Source organism: Gorilla gorilla, chromosome 15 (assembly GCF_029281585.2).
Source record: "Gorilla gorilla gorilla isolate KB3781 chromosome 15, NHGRI_mGorGor1-v2.1_pri, whole genome shotgun sequence".
Lineage (NCBI taxonomy): Eukaryota > Metazoa > Chordata > Mammalia > Primates > Hominidae > Gorilla > Gorilla gorilla.
The window spans coordinates 105,124,232-105,143,468 of NC_073239.2; the positions used below are offsets into that span (position 1 = coordinate 105,124,232).

The 19,237-nt window shown below is 43.4% G+C and overlaps 1 protein-coding gene across 4 annotated transcripts in view; it reads right to left on the reverse strand.

Annotated features, from left to right (window-relative positions):
• Window positions 1-2,939: 2,939 nt before the first annotated feature.
• The window catches only part of KCNK10 (potassium two pore domain channel subfamily K member 10), a 143,911-nt gene continuing 127,613 nt past the window's right edge, over window positions 2,940-19,237 (reverse strand). For all 4 annotated transcript variants that reach the window (XM_004055549.5, XM_055361802.2, XM_055361801.2 and 1 more), the window contains exons 5-7: window positions 10,502-10,688; window positions 6,218-6,360; window positions 2,940-4,406 (exon numbers count right to left, since the gene is read on the reverse strand). In XM_004055549.5, coding sequence (XP_004055597.1) covers window positions 3,786-4,406; window positions 6,218-6,360; window positions 10,502-10,688 — 951 coding nt within the window. In that variant the 3' untranslated portion in view covers window positions 2,940-3,785. The remainder of the gene's footprint in view (window positions 4,407-6,217; window positions 6,361-10,501; window positions 10,689-19,237) is intronic.

Sequence of the window (19,237 nt, forward strand, 5' to 3'; positions counted from 1 at the left end):
CAAGACAATTAATTAGTCATTATTCACAAATCCAACTTATAATTTAATCTTAATAAATTTTGTGAACTCATGGACTAGGGAGTGTTTCATTAGAGAACTGCACAACTACAATGGACCTTGACAAGTATCTGTGCTCAACTCCCTCCCTTGATGTGCAGACAAGGTAACAGAGATCTAGGCAGAGAACTGATGCACCCACAATCACAGGCTATGACTGCTGGAACACAAATAGTCCCAGTTACCTTAGTAACAGGCCAGAGATGGCCCAACACCACCCCAACCCAGACATACACACACACACACACACACACACACACACACACACTCTATACAGCCCTGCCCCAAAGTGATAAATTCCTGGAATCACTGTTGGGTTAGGACTGGGTATGGAGCTGTACTCTTTCCAGGAAAAAATGCCCATTGGCTCTCTCACCAGTAAACCTCCAGATTTGTCATGCAAGAAAAATTCAGTGCCCGCTTGCCAGTGAAGCAAAAGACAGCCCCCACTGAAGATGGTGGACGTGTGCTCTTTCTTTGTGCGAAATTGAAACATTTCTCCTACGTTTATGCTGGAATGGGAATGCATATTGGAAGGGGGGGCTGTGCTGATGCATGTATAGAATGTGTAGCAGCTTTGACTTATCACGTGTATTCTACATGCCATTTGGCCCCATCTAAAAAAGGTAACATTCAAGTAACTTCAAATCAACTGGCCTCCTCCAAAATCTTAGTTTATATGAAGAGGAATCCAACCTCTTATTCTCTCTCAGCATCTTTGCGAGAGTATTTTATAGGTTTCTAAACACTTTGCACACATATTTAATCTATCAATCACCATAGAGGATCTTCTTTGATTTTGTTCATCACATTCTTGCCCAAATGTCTCAGGGAATGGGTTATGTAGAAAATTTTCCCACCCCCAGCCCAAGGTTATGTTTGATCCCTCTGTGTGACTGATTTGACTCATTTGGGGAAGCATCTATGCACATACCAACACATGCACCTATTCCATTTGGTAGAGTATGCAGCTTAGTGCTTTGAACTATTTTATTCCTGCTGTATGCAGAGTTTCTACAAAGTTAGCAAGTAAAGTGCAAAAGAGTGCTTTCAAAGGGCATTTTTTAAAGGGTGCCACATACAAAATTTCCAAAACCAAATAAATGTACAGTAGGTGTCTGCAGGGGCAACCCTTTGAGCCATGTTTACACAAAGACCTTGTGCCCTCTTGGCGGTGGAGATTCCGCCATATCTGCTCCCCATATCTGTAAGCTGTGTCCATGAAGCTAGAAAGACACACATACACACAAACACACACATTCACAAGGATGCATGACACAGACACTATAGTGAAGTTGAAAGCAGACTTTGGTCAGACTTTGAATACCAGCTCTACCATTTTCTTGCTGTGTGCCATTGGATAAATAACATAGCTTCCCTGAGCCTCTGTGTCCTTGTGTATATAATGGGTTTGCAAATACTTCCCACATAGTGTCGTGAGGTTTCACTGAGCTGACGTTCATAAAGTGCCTAATCCTGTGCCTGGCCCACAGAAGGCACTGGATAAATGAGAGGGAAGCCTCTGCCAGATTTGGCCGTAGGGCCTGGAATTTTAACACACTGCTACAAAGAACGTACCAGATAACACAGAGTGGAAACCAAATAAGTGAGATCCATGGACAGTTTAATTAGGAAGCTTCGACTTGTTAGAATAACAGAGGAAGTCCCAGTTATCTACCTATTCCTTAAAACACATTTTGTCAGGCTGGAATGATTCCCATAGTAAAACTCAACATCCACAACTGCATAAACATCGCCTCCCAAGTGACTATTTATTACTGAGTCAACACAGGATGTCACCAGTGAGCCTCATCTCCAGTCCAATGGAGGAGTTGACTTAGACCTTCCTTGGACAGGAAGCGTCTCATAAGCAATGCCAGAACTTCAACAGAGCCTAAAGGTCTGGGGACAGGGAGATGGGACTGCATGTGCTCCAGGCAGGGAAGAGCTGTGCATTTTTGAGAAATGGGCAGGGACAGGTCTTCCATGGTACCAGTGGTCGAGGATGTCGTGGGTACAACTTTCCCTGGAGGTCAGAAAGCATGAGACAGTTTCTGGAAGTCTCCGCTAGTGCTGTGATCTTTTGGTAAATCCACACTGCGGGTTAGTTATGTAAAATCCCGTGAACTCTGTAAAAGGCAGCAGTGAGCCTAGAACACCCATAACCAGCAACTGCCTGGTGTTGCCAGGTCCAAATGCTTTCACGTGTGGCCCAAAGAGCTAGCCGTGAACCAGCCAATTATGATAAAGACTGAGGCATACACAGGAGTATGTATTTTCCCCTTTCTGATACAAACCCATTTAAAATCATCATGCAACCTATGACTAGCCATTCCCTGACTTTCCTCTGCGGGATGTTCTAGCCTCACAGACCAATCATAATTACGATGTGTTAGCTTATCGTTTGCCTGGGAACAATCAGTCTAGCGTGTTCCAGTTTTAGTGAGTAACCGATGTGAGATGTAGAAACAAGCAAGGAGAAGTGGTGACATTTTCAGAATAAAGGAATGCCCAAACATAAAAGTAAAATGAAATATTTTAAATATTTCTAAGTATCATTGTTAAACGGAATTAATGGCACTTACGCTGCAAGCAATAAAAACATTTCAAGCTTACTGTACAAGGGGTACATTTTCTTTTTGTTTGGAGATAGCGAGATTGGATCTTATCACTATGTCTACCCTAAGACACCCAAGGGACAAAAAGCCCTGAGATGGAAAGATGCCACGGTCCTCCTCAGTGTGTCTCAGAAATGCAGGATGTCTACTTTTGTAAAAATGTAGGATCAGCTAGACAGAACAGCAAGCCACTGGCATCATGCAAGGCAATTGTTTTGGTATTTCTCCCCCTCTTATCAAAACAAGTTATAACCAAAGTACATGGACATTTCCAAATCAGTTTATTGTCACCATTGCACCCACTGAGGAAAATGCATGATTGGCCTTTAACCACGCAGCAGTTGATGTCGTGTTTTCACCACTGCTCGCCAGTTCACGTGGACTACCTACCCCTGTGAGAAAGACCAAACTCAGCAGGCTTCTGTCATTGGTTAAGGTGATATCCACAGTGTGATGTGTTTGTGATTATTTTTTTTCTTTTGTCATAAGAAAAGCAATTGCACCTTTTCATACGTGTGCTCTGATCTGCTTCCAACAAATTCCAGGTGCTCTCAGGTCCCCACAGACATTCACTTGGAGCATAGAAAGACTAGGTATGATGCACTGAATGGTTTGTATCAAAATTCAAGCTCAGAGCACATGCCAAAATGTCAACTCCAACGCTTGTTACACATAACCAGCTCCCCCCCAATCAGGTCCCCTTCTGTGTGTGCACATATTACTAACGACTGCACTAAAAAGACACACCTGTTTCTTTCAGGAGACTGGTCTAAGGAATAGCTGCCCTTGTCTACGTGTGTGCCCAGGTAGCACTGCCCAGGGGTACAGCACTGCCACTGAAATGCCCTTAACATGTACGGCCAGAACCGGCTACGTGCACGGACACTCTTGGTGTGTCCTGCGGTTGCTGTCTGAAATGAAGTTCTTGTTCTCTGATTCCTTTTGGCAGAGCAAGCTTTCAGTTGTTTATGGCACAGTGAAATATATTCTTCAATGCTATGTAATTTTGGACTAAAAAGTCTGTTTAAGGCACATGTCTCAGTGTGAATATTAAAAACACACACACACACACACACACAACGCTCAGTCCAAGACCAATGTCCTTCACATTTAGTTTCTGTCTTCAAGTAATGAGTTGTTCTCCAGCTCCCGGTCTTTGGTGTCCGTGGGTATCATTCCGTTCTCCATCTCAGCGTGCTGCTGGATACAGTCCGTCAGCATGGCTGTGCTGGAGTTGTCCGAGTTACACATCTTTTCCGTCTCCTCCTCTTTCTTCTCCTCGTCCAGGGAGTAATTCCGGAAGGTCTTGTAGATTTTCTGAACGTCCTCGGGCAAGGTCTTTTTGAGGTCCTTGTTTTTCCTCTTGGTGAGTCTGGAGGTGGACCCGAACTTGTTGATGATGTTGTCCTCGGACGCACCCTGCCCATGCTTGTTCAGCTGCTCCGGCCCCTTCAGGCGCAGGTTGTTGGGCCGGTTGTTGATGCTCTCCTGGGACGAGGCCTTGAAGCGGCCGGTGTCCAGGGCGGCAAAGACAGAGCGCTTCTCGGGGGACAGCATGTCCAGTGAGTGGGCCCGCTGGTCCAGGCCCAGCCGCCGGCGCTCCATGCTGCGGATGGTGGCCGCCCGCTGCAGCTTATCGTGGATCTCCACGCTGAGCCTTCGCCGTGTCTCCCGGAACTCAGCCGTGACATTGGCCTTCCACTCTGCCGCATGGGCCTTGATTTCACCCACCTGGCCAAGAGACAGAAGAGCAACAATATGCTGACAAATGCCTCCCTGCCTTGGCCTCCCAGCACCCACAGCCCTCGGGTGTCCCCACGGGGAGGCCAGGAGGTGACGGAGCACATGCCCAGGGGGAGGTGCAAATGCTACCTTCTGCCCTAGTACTTCTGCCACCTGGACACCCATCCCTAATTGGCTAGCAAATAAGGTGGCTCAGGGAGACACACGTGGTGGGCAACCCCAAGAAGCCTGAGATTTGGAGATGGTGACTTAAAGAGAGGGGGACGGCATCCTGCAGGAGAGGTTAAAATGTGGAGTTGGACAGGCCTGGCTTCCAGCTCTCTTTTATCAATTGCATGGCCTCATTCCCCCAACATACACTTGAGTGACCATATGTAGCTCACCTGAGACAAGGAAATGCACCTCACTCAGCCCTGGGCACAGCAGATGTTCAGCAGGTCTTCTGCCCTCCCTGCCTTTCTGGTTTTCTATCCTGGCAGGGTGACCAACTTGTTCCAGTTTGCCTGAGGCTGTCCCGGTTTTAAAACAGAGTCCTGTGTCCTAGGAACTCCCTCAGTCCTCGGAAAACTGGGATGGGTGGCCACCCTATCTGGGCCATGCTATGGTCATGTGCTGTGGGGCTTTCCCTGGTTTAACAAGATGCTCCAGGGCACCTGGTAACCCACTTCCCCCAGTCAGGGTGCAGGAAGACGGCCTATTCTGCCAAAGCCCACAGAACAGGCCTCCTTAGAGTGGAGTTTTGCCTGAGGATCAGCACAAAATTTCTTGGCTCTTAATGAACAGGGCAGACAGTATAAGTCCCATGCTTCCCTCTGCAAATGAGGAACTCAAATTTGTGCCTCCAGGAAAGTCAATATTCATGTTGTTCCCTTCTCTTTTGTTACAGCTGATTTTCAGCAGGTCAGTTAGCTGTCTGGGGAACCGGTCTGGAAATTGCATTGCTTACTTTCCTGGCTTACTTATATAAACCAGGAAAATTAGCATATGGGCCCAGGAAACTGATGTGGGAAATTTCTCCATTCAGCAACTTTCTCCTGGGGAATTTTATACAGAATGAAGCAAACAGAGGCTGGTCCTCTATTTCTTTGGTTTTTCTTATCTCCCTTCCTTTCTTTTAGCTCTTTCTTTTCTCCTTCCTTGGCCTTCCTCCTTTCTTTTCCTCTCTTCCTAAGAGAGCTACATGAATATTTATTTTTTAATCACAAAATCTATCTTTCCTTCATATGTCTTCCTTTACTTCCCTTCATGTAAAGTTACACGCACGGCCCTTCCTCAAGGATGTATATTTGTCTCTATGGATGCGACAACCAAGAGGGGATATAAGTGAAAAAGGCCCATTGGGCTCACTTCCCCGTAGCCGGTCAATGTTCGATGATTTCAGTTTCTTACTGAATCAGGAAAGATTCTTGGCGTTCAACTGCCTTTCTGCACAGACCCTGAGACCGGAAGGACAGGCTGCACACCCCCCCACACACTCAGCCATAGTCTACCTCTCCTATTTATTTTCATTTTCATTTTTTTTAAATCAGCTGTTGTTTACTAGTTTTTCCAGGATTTATGGGCTGGTAAACGAATCACCATATTTTCTCACCTGCCAAAAAAAGAATCCAGAAATAACTGTATTCTATTCTCCTTAGCTTTGAAGGAATGATTCAACATGACGAAGCCTATGACCCGCCCCCCGCTCCCCCCGCAAAACCGAGCCAGAAACACTCCAGCCCACAGGACAGAGACAGGCAATTCTGGACACAAGCTCATCTGTTCTCAGGAACATTCATAGGGTTAGGAAGGGGTCCTACCTCTTCTTTTGTCTTTTTGGACAGAACCCGTAGCCAATCTCCGATCATACTGAGGACAGCTGCAAAGTAGGCAAGGCCAACAAGGATCCAAAACCACACTAGGGGCTTATACCACTCCCGATAATTGATGCCAGCGTTTCCCCCTGAAAACAACCAAATGTTACTTTAACCATGATCTAGCATATGGTCTTTGCAGAGAACACATATTCCATTCCATGTAGTGAAGACGTCATCCATCATTGTTTAACACTCAGCTGTTAGGTTTGCTGTGTACAAGGTGGACCGGGGTTAGAGGGCAAGCGGGGTACCCATCCCTTACCCAAAAAAGCCTAACTTGAGGCTTTACTTCCCTCGATTCTTGACCACTAACCTTAATACCAGAAATAAAAAATGCCAGTGGCCAACTTGACCTACTAATGCTTGACCTGAGCGTTGAGGATGAATAACTCTGAACTACAGGACAACAGATCAGGCCTGGTTGTCATTGTTTTTTCTTAAACTTCTCTAAATTTATTTTAATAAAAATCAAATATAATCATATCACCCCCTATGGTTTGGAATTCTTGGAACCATTTCCATCTTAAGCACCCATACATTTACTAAGAGACAAGTGGATGTGTGAAAGTAAAATTAGCTTTAATGGCATTACTGGGACTTTGATGCAAGCAATAGTGATTTAATGCTAACTGAGGAATGGTGTTTACATAGTGCTACTCCAAAGGGTCAATTAGGCTGAGTAATTAGAGTCACCATAAACTAGAACTAAAAGGGACCTTTGAGGCCAATCCCTTTATTTTATAAATAAGGATTACAGTAAAAATCCATCAAACGAAATTGGCCAGTTGCCTGATTGCATTGACTGGCTGTTCCATTGAAAGGACCAGTCATTTATTCTGAATAATTAGCCTATTTATTCTAACCTTCCTACAGACAGTGCTGGAGGCAGCCATGCAAAACAGGTTGCAAGCCCAACCCACCATCCTAAAGAAGTGAGGAAGCTCCTGGAAATAACGGACATCAGCCTCAATCTCTCTCTGGGAAACGCTGTTGCCTAAGGAAGCAGGCAGTGGCCGTTTCTAAGACGACAGATACTAGCAATGGATTGGTAACTATCGTATTAGGTGATGAGTGATTACAGACTTTCCCACCGGACCAAGGTTGTAACCACATCTAGCGCCACTGAGTCTTACGGCAAAGGCAGCTGGGCAAGAAATGTGACCTGTGGCTCCTCTCGACAAGCTCAAACCTAATCAGCAACACAGCGCAGCAGACCATGAGGCTCGACAGCTGCTGCCACTTCTTAACGTTAGAATTCCAACTTCTCTGTGCCAAGCCCCCTTCGGTTTGGTCCAGCTGCTTTTGGTTTTTCCTTTCAGACAACTCTCTCCTGCATCATTAGAGCTGTAGGATACGATCTGAGTTCCCGCACCAGTAAGTGGTTTTTGAGGTTCATTTCGTTTCTGTGCTACGCCAGAGAAATATGTAGCTTTCTCCTGTGGGCTATCTGGGAGTAAATATTTACCTTTGCAAGTCACTATCACCCAGCAAAGATGGTCACTAGGGTGCGCTAGTGAACAAGGAACAATGAAGCAGGCAGTCAACACCCTTCTAAGTATCCCTTTATGAGCTGCTTATCTGGATTCGGAGTTCTGTGTGTGCTCCCAGACAGAGTTGCGAAATATTGTAAGGCTGTCCTAAAGTGAGTCAGCTGCAAAATAAATCGGCAATCAATCCTGCAGGATCAATGATCTGATTACATTTCTAGTAGAGTTCATACTATGTCGAATCACAGCAACCATCAACTCTTGTTAATATATCGTTTTCCAATGATTGGGTAACCTTCCCTATCACTTGTAGACTGTTACCAAAAGATAGAGATAAACTTCCAGTCTTTTCAGGCATGCATTCTCCAGATTGGTCTGTGTAAGCTCGGAAAACTGGAGCTTGGAAGGGGTCTGGCCTAACTGCAGTCAGCACTGTGACTTTTAAGAGACCGTGGTCTGCAGAAACCTCAGGACAAAGGAAATATGGCTCTGTAATCACTGACAAGGGCAGTAAAACTGTGGATGCCTGGGACTGTGTAGGTTGTGCCCTTACTAGGTAAGTAAAGATAAGGTAAAGTGCTAGTTTGTACTAAGTGCTCAGTCCATGGTAGATAACAAATAATAAAAGCATCACCTAAAAAATCTCACTCCCAGGCCTCTGCTATTTGTGCCTCAGATTAACAGACTGAACTGAGCCATTGGTTAGAGATCTGTGTCTGTCACAGGTATCTTATAACAGACAGTCCTCAGGACAGCCCAGTGCTATCCCAGAGAGCTCTAAAGCACCACCCACTGCAGGTTATGCTTTGGATACTTAAAGATGTTTGTGAAATAGTTCAAAATTCCAGCTGCCACTACATGTGTTTGCCTTAGATTGGAAACACCACTGAGTCTTCCCATGGACCGGCTACGGATGATGCTAAGGGATTAACTGGAATACATCTATAACTGTTCCTCTTACTTTTCGCAGTTTCTCTGTGCAGTCTCTCTTCGGAGCTTGAGGCCACTAACTAGACATCCATGGTTGAGCACTGTGCTTAAGGGGAAAATGGGTAGAGTCCCAGGCTCCAGGCTTTCTGTAAATGATTTTTAGTCACACTGACTAAAACTCAATTTTTAGTTAAAAGCTAAAAAAAACTAAATTTAGTCACTTTGCAATTCTTAGTCCTTAATCAATAAAAAGGAAGGGGAAAAAAACCCCTATTATTTCTACAAAGTGGAATTCAGTCTTTGTCTGCCCAATTGGAAGAGCTACAAAACCACTCTGCCAGTTATTTGTATTATAAAATTAACAGGGAGGCACGCGTGCCCCTATTGATGAGCCTTCAGCAATCTCTTCCAGAATTTCCTGTTTGCCAGACTCCCAGAGACCAGAACCCATCCTCCTGATGTGCACAGTATTCCATGGAGAAATCAAGACACTGCTGGGATCACACGCCAAACAAGAACGGTCTGGCCAGGTGCAGTGGCTCACACCTGTAATCCCAGCACTTTGGCAGGCCGATCACATGAGCCCAACAGATCAAGACCAGCCTGGGCAACATGGCTAAATCCCATCTCTACGAAAAATACAAAAAATGAAAATAAAAAATAGCCAGGCATGGTGGCACACGTCTGTAGTCCCAGCTACTCAGGAGGCTGAGGTGGGAGGATCACTTGAGCCCCAGAGGTCCGAGGCTGCAGTGAGCCATGATCACACCACTGCACTCCAGCCTGGGCAACAGAGTGAGACCCTGTTCAAAAAAAACAAAAACAAAAACAAAAACAAAAAAAAAACAGTCTGCTTAGGGCTCAGGTCAGGCTGCCACTTCACCAGGAACTGGTAAAGGAAACACACACACACATGCACGCACGCACACACACACACACACACACACACACACTCCATCCAGACATTTCAAACTTGTGACAGATAGAGTTGTTTGATCAAAGTGTTCACTTCTTGTAGTAGAAACTGATCACCTGTCTGAACATCTAGAACTATCCTATTAGAAAAAGAGAAGGATGGCCTCTTCCTTCTATCCGTACCTTTCTACCACACTTTTGGGAAACTGGTGCACATATGAAACTAAATCTCATTTCATTTGCAATTTCCCTGGCCCTAGATGAAATTGATGGTGATTTTTTTTCACTTCCTTAAACATAGCTCATCCACATTTATTTTTACAAGGAAGGCTATTGCTTGTATATACACTCCTGCATAATCCATGAGCTTATATTCCCTCTGGGCAGTTCTCAGCTCCCCATAGTCACCAAAGTCCTCAGCTTTGTATCTGGGCATGTGCAGGACAACGTTTGCAGAGACAATGGCTCTCACCTGGGAGTCAGGAAGCTGAACCTGCAGGTCACTGCAGACCAAATTCTATGCTAATCTCATCTGAGTTTCCTATGTGCCACTTCCTAGCACAGCCTTTATCATTGGATTAGAGAGGTTTAATCCAATTCAGAAGTCCAAGATTTAATGAGAAATTCACTTTAGTCTTGCATAATTTGTGTGACGATAAGGGAAATAAGCATCCTGAGAAGGAAAGGGTTGGCTTTCTTTTCATAGCAGAAAAAACCTATGGTGTTTATATTACATAGGACTAGGGATTTGAAATGAGCCTCTTCACAGCAGTAGTGACGCTGAGTCATCTTCATTTGCTTCTCCCGCAACATCTTTTATCGATTGCGAAAAGCACAGCCAACAGATTATTTTTCCCTCCAGAGCCCCAGTGCCTGGCCTGCCCAGGGTGCTTACCTGCCACAAAATCACCAAAGCCCACCGTGGTCAGAGTGACCACCACAAAGTAAATGGACTCCAAGGCCGTCCAGCCCTCGATGTACTTAAAGATGACAGCAGGGATCGTCACAAACACAATGCAGCCGGCCAAGATGAACAGGATGGTTGAGATAACCCGGATCTTGGTCTGACTCACTTGCTTTTTCTAGGAAGAGCAAAGGAGAAAGATAGGCAAGTCAGCGGCATCACCCTGGATTCAGGATATAGATGCACAGAAAACGGTACGGTGTCAGTGACTTTTAACCTTTCTCTGGTCATTGGCTGCTTGGAGGAAATTTGATGAACGCTGTGAACTCTTTCCTAGAAAAGTGCATTCAGAATTTTTCAAGTGGTCTAGGAGGTTATCAGGCTCCCTGAAGCCTGTTCGTGGACACCAGGTCAAACAAACAAACAAAAAAATCCTGCTTAGCCAATGCCTTGAATGTTTCTTGCATGGTTCCATGACTGCAGCCCAGATGCTGATTCTGACTTCTCACTGGTGCAAATATAATGATTTCCCAAAAATGCTACCATTTGTCATGTAGTATTACTGATCCACCATTTGTGAGAATGAGTTTGGAGCTCTTTCCACAATGGTGGTGATGGATTTGCACCGTTTCCCTTGTGTCAAATAGAATATGCTGGAAAAAAAATTATCTGAGTCAGGCCAAAATGTTTGGATGAAACGGAAAACATAGTCATCCCCATCTTCACCTGTGACTGACTCTAGCCAAGTATTTGTGTGTTTCTTCACCCCCACATTTTCCCTGCTGAGGCTGTACATTTATAACACACTTTTGTTTTAAAACACACCTGTCTGAGCTGGTGCTGTGATCATCATGTGTGTTGACTGTATCACTCACAAGAGACAGGATAGGAGTTAGCATAACAGGGTCCCCGTCTAAATGGGTAGCAGGACGTCAATTAGATGGACTTAATGATCTGTGGTGAAATCTCCTTTGGGGCTTCAAAATTTTTATACATCTCTGCAAACAAATCTCATCTCATGCCAGCTCCTGAAGGAGTCAGTTGTTGGGTCATTAAGAAAAAAGCATCTAGAATGGGAATTAGACTGATACTGGGGCAAAGGAATCATACCAGTGGAGTCCAGGAGCAGGACTGGTAGCATCGGTCGTATTCTCTTTGGATGTGCTGAAGGCGACACTGGAATTGACTCTAAGCTGAAAAATCCTCGCAATTCTCAGAATTGGTGCTGGAGACTGTCATCAGGAGGCCCTGGTATCATATACTAGCATAAATATATGAATGATGTGTTTAACACCAGAATGTATGGCCTTTCTACATTGCCTAGATGAATTTTCTGCAAACGTACACCACATTTGGGGCAATCAATACAGGAAATCCGTACCATGAGACCTGCATCCTCTTCATCGCACCAAGCACAGAGAGACCTTTGCTTTATATACTTCATTTTACGCATGCAAAACAGAAGCCAAGAGGGGTTAAGGGACTTGCATAAAATGATGCCACTAATTAGCCGAGATTAGAATTCTGATGTAATTAATTCTCAGTCCAGTGCTTAACAATGGAAACAGCTTTTCAAGTAATTCAACAATTCACCAGCCCAAAGAAAGTTGTCAAACAAAGTCGTCTGCATCTAACAAAAGAAATCAGACTAACTCCTGCTGAAAATGGGCAGTCCTCTGTCCCTTCTGTGAAGGAAGACTGAGAATAAAAAATGGTCACTGGGTGATCTGTCCAGGAAAAGCTAAAGAAATGCCATCCTTCCTTGTAAAAAGGAGGTACTTTTCTAACTCCTAAGAAGGCATCTGGTATATAAAATGGGAACAGGGAAAAATAATTTGATCTATGCTTTGATATAGAAACCCTCCTAATCTCCTCAGAGAAGCCATCTGAAAAAAAAAATACAATTTATTGATATTGTTGAAACTATATATGAAAATATCGACTTTTTCACACATGAAAGTGTCATAACAAGATAAATTACCTGAAAACTGCAGGGAAAGTTTTGTCCATTTCATAAATTTCCATGTTGGATATTACAGAAGGATTTTGTGAAGGCAGGTAAGCCCCTCTGAGAATGCAGGAACTTACTTTAATTAGCCTAGTTTTGTTTGCAGAAATGTATGAAAAGTTCAAAGCCCAAAAGGAGATTTCGCCATAGATCATTAAGTCAATCTAATTGCTGGCAATGGGAGTACCATTCCTCCTCAAATATTCCTCCTCAAATGCATAGTGAAGTTAAAGTGAATTAAATGTTTGTGAGATGCTTGTTAAGTCATAAATTAAGATGTGAATGTAATTGCAATCTAAATGAGGTTGAGGTTGGCAAAAGAGGACTGCAAGTACGTAGGAAACTGGAGACGTTCCTGGACTTCAGGAGATGGGCAGGAGGGAAGATGGGGAAGGACAGGGGTGGATTTGTTTGATGGCAGACAAGGAGGTGTGTAACAAAGGCTAGATCGTGGCATCTTAATTGCATCATCTACTGGAGACTTTATCAGCAAGGTAAACATTTCACCACTACTCATTGCCCAGGCTAACAAGTGTGTTCCTGGGCTGCTTCTCCTAGACATCCAAGGGTAACGCTCAGAGAATGTTTGGAGCATTTAATTATCAGGGTATTTTAGGGACTTAAGAAATGTGCGTCTTGCATGTGTATGTGTGTGTAGGTGTATGAAAATATGTGTATACCCATACTTTGCTATAAAAAGAAGTGCTGTGGGCGTAAGGTTTTAGCAATATCTGTTATTCTAGATACCCATGTTTTTGCTGCCCTCTAGGTATTTAAAAAAAAAAAAGTTGCCTTAATTGAACATTTTAAACTGCAGCTTTCACAATGGAATCACAAACCATCTCATGTGCCGTGTTGTGATCTTCAGTTTTCTTATCCCCATTAGCCCTGTAACTGTTCACTGCTGCTGAAAAACCACAGTAGTGTTTAAGAGCACAGAGTCTAGGGAGAGACTGCCTGAGACACATCCCAATCCCACTGCTAAATAGCTGAGTGACCTTAGGCAAGTTTCTCAACCTCTCTGTGCATTAGTTTTTTCCTCTATAAAATGGAGATAAGAAATCCCACCTTATCGGATTGTTTGGAAGATTAAACAAGTGTGCAAACACTTAGCACAGTGCCTGGTTAATATTCAATGCTTGTTAACAGGCCATTGTAATGTAAATGCTCAAATTTTTCCTTAGATGTAGACAGTCCCAGATTTAATGCTTCTCTTTGCCATTGAGGAATGTTCCCTCATATGTGGCTTAAGATAATCTCTGTTTAGCTTTAGGAGGTCGCTGCTGGTTGTCCTTTCCTGGATATATTGTATACCTCATTGTCAATGACAAAAAATGTCCTCATTCTCCTTTGGTTCCTCTTGCCAATTCTGGTTTGAGCTCTCAGACAGTCTCAGCTCACAATCTTGGAAGCTTTTTTATTTGCCTTCCAATTAATTCCACCCTACTTCCAAAACCCCAGGCTCAGCCACCTCCCCGTCCCATTTTTCATCATCCTTCAGAAACTGCCAAGAATTGCAGATAACGTTTGCGATGTCAGGAACCAGCTGCAGAGGGATTCTGAGAGGCACAAACCTCACTCTCCCTGCCTCCCTGCCACATCCCCCTGCCACTTACAGAATGGAGCTGTGTTTCCACGGTGGGGTTGCTAGGCAAAATTGCATTGTTTACTTACCAGTAAGCAGAGCCGCTAGCAGAAAGCTCTGTGAGAGCCCAGATCTAACTGAGCTAATGTGTCCTTAGGCTAACAAAACTGTTATCAGGGAAGAGATGGTCTGATATGATATTTGGGTAGAACTGATAGGATGGTTGTGTACTTCTGTCTAAATCGTGTTTTCACACTTTGTTGATTGGTTAGACTAGAGCGCATGTTTTTCCCTTCTCTTTACACAAACAGTATTTTGCAAAACTATCTCCCGTATCTGATTGATACAAACTATAGGAATTTTTTAAGTACTCAAAACCCATCTCCTGTAGAGTTCATTTAGTTGTTAAAATTATATGTGCAATTGTTCCAAAGACCAAGTAAGCTTCGTAAACAGGAGGAGAGGGAGCCAGTTCTAAGAGCTCTCTTTTGAGAGAGGGATGTATGGACTGACAATTCGGGAAGTGTTTACTTGTTTCAGGCCTCAGAGGGCTAAGCCACATGTCCAATTCTCATTAAGCATAATTCTCTGCCTGTTTTTGTTTACTTCCACAATGTTATTTTGGAGAGCATGTATATTTCCATTCATTTGTGGGCTATTTTTTCATTTAATTTTTACCCCCTCTTTAATGCCCATTGTTTGCATCTTTATGTAATTTCTTAGAATTCTGAGATTAACAATTCAGATTGTTCTGTCTGGCTGGGAAATTATTTATTCATTGTGATTTCTAGCCAGGATGTCGGGGATTTTACTCAAGAATAAAGACACTGCAGTAAAAATCCTAAGACAGAAGCTAAACATTCAGAGCTCAGTTTACTGCTTGGTTTGGTTTGTTGAAATGCAAACACATCACCATAGTAATACATCTGAACTGAGGATAATTTCTCAAAATGGAAAGATGATGGGAACTGCCTAGTAAGAGGACTGACTTCATTTTCTTATAACATGTTTTCTTCCAAGATTTATTTTAGAAGGTTCACTTATAACTAATAATTTCAACATCACAATGAATGGCCTTGTGGCACTAGCAATTCTATAAACTATGAGTAGGGCTTTTAAACACTCTCTGCCTAAAATCTCCATGGCAGAGATGCTGTAAGCACACATCAGTGAGAATAGTGAAGTGGAACCTTCAAGAAGCCTACTGAAAAAGTCCCACTCAAAAGCTGAATACACAAATAGATCGTATATACACACACAGAAAAAAGTTTATATCCAGCTTCTGACTCTGAGTCATGTTGCAAGACACCTATGACAGACTGGCCAGTTCAGTACTTTGCTGGTTTCACTATGCAAAGTTCTTGAAAAAGATGTTGGTTTTTATGGGTAAATTGTTTTTATCACTAGACTACTGATATAGGTGCATCTGGGATGGAAAAAAATAAAATTCACAAATAATAAAAACTCAGGCCAGGCATGCTGGCTCGCACCTGTAATCCCAGCTCTTCGGGAGGCTGAGGTCAGGAGTTCAAGACCTGCCTGGCCAACATGGGGAAACCCCAACTCTACTAAAAAATACAAAAATTAGCTGGGCATGGTGGCAGATGTCTATACTCCCAGCTACTTAGGAGGCTGAGGCAGGGAGAATCACTTGAACCCGGGAGGCAGAGGTTGCAGCGAGCCAAGATTGCGCCACTGCACTCCAGCCTGGGCAACACAGAAAGACTCTGACTAAAAGAAAAAAAAAAATCAACTGTTCCACTGCAGGAAGACTTTAATTAAAATTTTCAAAAGTTTTCTGTTCTAAAAAACTGGTGGCTGTTAACATTTGAAGATAATACGCTATTGGAACACAGGATTTGGCATTTAATTCATTCTGCACATAATTATTTAAAACCTTAAATGTCAGGGACCATTCTAGTTGCAAGAGACATGGCAGTTCGACGGAAGGAGGGAGGGAAGGATGGAAGAAATGGAAGGAAGGAGGGAAGGGAGACAGAGAGAGAGAGAGAGAAGAAAGGGGAAAAAAGAAAAGATGCACACAAAGTCCAGCAGGAAGATCTGAGCCTTTGGCTGAAAAAGTCTTTGTGGCACTGTCCATGGTGACCGCCCCCCCCCCCCCCCCCGGTAGATATTGAAGGCAAAGCTTAGTACCTAATGACACCTAGGTGACCAAATATATCACCTGGGGGAGAAGAAAGGAAAGAATAACATTCTTGTAGCTCTGGCATGTGGAATATAAAAGCATGCCAACTGTAATGGACGACCTTTAAATCTTTGTCAGTCAGGCATTCAGAAGGTAGGTCTCAGAGGCAGGAAAACTCATAAGCGATCACACCACATGTAGAAAACATCCAGACAAATCCTTAACTGAAGAAGGGTCCTTCTCTTTGGTTGAAGGGTGAAAGAAAGCCCATGGAAAGGTAAGGAGAATGGGACACCTGCTGATGAGCCACATCAACTGAGTAACTCCTGACAATCCCAAAAGATGCCCCTCCCAGCTGCTCACCTATCCAAATTCTAAATTTATCCTACTCAAATTTCAGCAGCATGATGAACAATGCCTCCATCTCAAATGGCCTCTCCACCATCATAAACAGAAGCATACAATAATACTATAGTAACAATGCTACAGACAGCTAAAAGGTAGACTCACTCTTCTTCCACTGGCTAACAAGGTGTAAGGTCACAGTTCCCTGGCTAAGCAGTGCACAGGAGTGAAGGCACAAGACCCCTCTAATAGGATAAACGCTCATTTTCCACCCCAGTGCTTTCCTTGTATAGGGAGCTCCACCTGCTGTAATACACATGGCCACTCAACCCTTATTCTGACCCAGGAACTGTTAACCCAGCCCCTTCCTCTCCCCTTCCTTTTGGGAGTTACCCCTTGTGATCTCCTATCTAATTCTGAGGTTGTATTAGGAAACTCATCTTTCCACAGATATAAACCATATTCTTCAGTATAAAGGGAATATAGTAATGTTAGGCTTTAATTTATCATCTCCTTTGTCTTATTTTATTATTTTATATTTTATTTTATTTTATTTTATCTTATCTTATTTTATTTTATGTTATTTATTTTATTTTTTTGAGGCAGAGTCTCACTTTGTTGCCCAGACTGGAGTGCAGTGGCGCAAACTCAGCTCACTGCAACTTCCGCCTCCCGGGTTCAAGCGATTCTCCTGCCTCAGCCTCCCAAGTAGCTGAGATTACAGGAGCGCACCACCACGCCCGGCTAATGATTGTATTTTTAGTAGAGATGGGGTTTCGCCATGTTGGCCAGGCTGGTCTTGAACTCCTGACCTCAAGTGATCCACCCACCTCGGTCTGCCAAAGTGCTGGGATTACAGGCGTGAGCCACCGTGCCCGGCCCATGATTTTTTTATTTTAGCAGAAAGCTCAGTGATTGTTCCATTATGAAGGGGGAAAGAGGTGAAATCCTCTGCTGTTCAGCAAGCTCTCCTCAAGGGAAGGCGAGTTCCCTTCTTTAGCTTGTGAATGTTCACCCGGAAGGAAGACATGTTGTAAAAGCAGAAAAGTAGGGTGAGATTACAGTGGGTTTCCTGCTAAGGGTGCTCTGCTAAAAGAAGAGTGGATTGGGACAGCCATTAAGGAACCCTGAGCCCTGGCTAGAGCTGTCTGGGAAGGACAAGAACCTGGAAAAGCAGCCAGGGCAAGGGGAGAGCAGCGTTAGGGTTCTCATGTAGCCATAAAACAGACTAGGTCAGTAAAACACCCCTTGCCTCTCTGGCTCCTCTAGGAACACTTTACTCTTTCTTGTCCTTCCCACCCATCTCTTAGCTATGCAGCTGTTCCCTGGAACCAGTATCCAAGAGTACCCAGAACACGTAAAAGAGAAGAAAGTTGTCATATGACCCCTATCCCCACTCCCATGAGTAGCCCAGAGGCTACTAGACAGAAGATCTATAGGCCCAGGAATAAAGGTAAATGACAAACAAGCATGCATTTTCTGTGACCTTATTTATCTTGCCTGTTAGAAGATTTGAAGACAGCCTTCAAGGTCAGATAGATTTAGGTCAACACCTATACAAATACCTGAGTATTGCTGGATAAGCAGTAAACAACCCCCTTCCCAATAGACAGTTTCTTTCTTTCTTTCTGTTTCTTTCTTTCTTTCTCTCTTTTTTCCTTCTTTCTTTCTCTCTTTCTTTCTTCTTCCTTTCTTTCTTTCTTCTTCCTTTCTTTCTTCCTTTCTTCCTTTCTTCTTCCTTTCTCTTTCCTTTCTTTCTCTTTCTTTCCATACTTATCTCTCTTTCTTTCCTTCCTTCCTTCTTTCCTTCTTTCCTTCCTTCCTTCTTTCCTTCTTTCCTTCCTTCCCTCCTTCTTTTTTTAGACAAATACTTTTAATGTAAGCACCTAGGGATGCTTGTCCACATAAAACTATAAATAATAATAAAATAAGCATTAAGAAATCATACAGAGAAAGGTGTGTGAACTAGAAGAGAAAAAGGCAACAAGAAGCAAACAAAATTAGAAAATCTTTAAGAAGGATAATTTAAGAGCATAACTGAGAAAAAAAATTGGGGTATAGAAAGAAGAGATAGAACAATAGTTTGAGGGATCTAGAATTTTTCTGGAGGCATACAAGAAGGCTTCCCAGCTACGCGTGTACCTAATTGTTTCAGAGATAAAAAGAAAATGGAGAGAAGGGAGAAAGAGATATGCATGAACTTTCTAGTTAGACTAGGAATGAAAAGTTAGATAAGAAGGAAATACAGCTTTATAGAAAGTCATGCAGAAATAAACCCTACACTGGAAAGGCCTGCATTGAGGGAACTGGGCAGAAACACCTACAAATGAGAAAATTCCTTTAGCATATTTTTCAAGCTATGAATGTAGCTGAACTCTATAACTTTTCTATTCCTTTTTTCAATGAGTATTTATCATGTACCTACTCTCTGTCAGATATTGCGCTAACTTCACCGGTGAGTAAAACAAAACGGCCCCCAGTCTCACAGAGCTAGTAGGAGTTGAGACAAGCATTAAGCAGTCATGCAAGGAAATAATTAATCACAGCTTGTGATAAATCAGACGTGTTGTGAAGGGGAAAGAATCCACAGAGTGAGAGAGTGTAAAAGGGACCTCATGACACTGTGGAACTGTTTGCCTACCA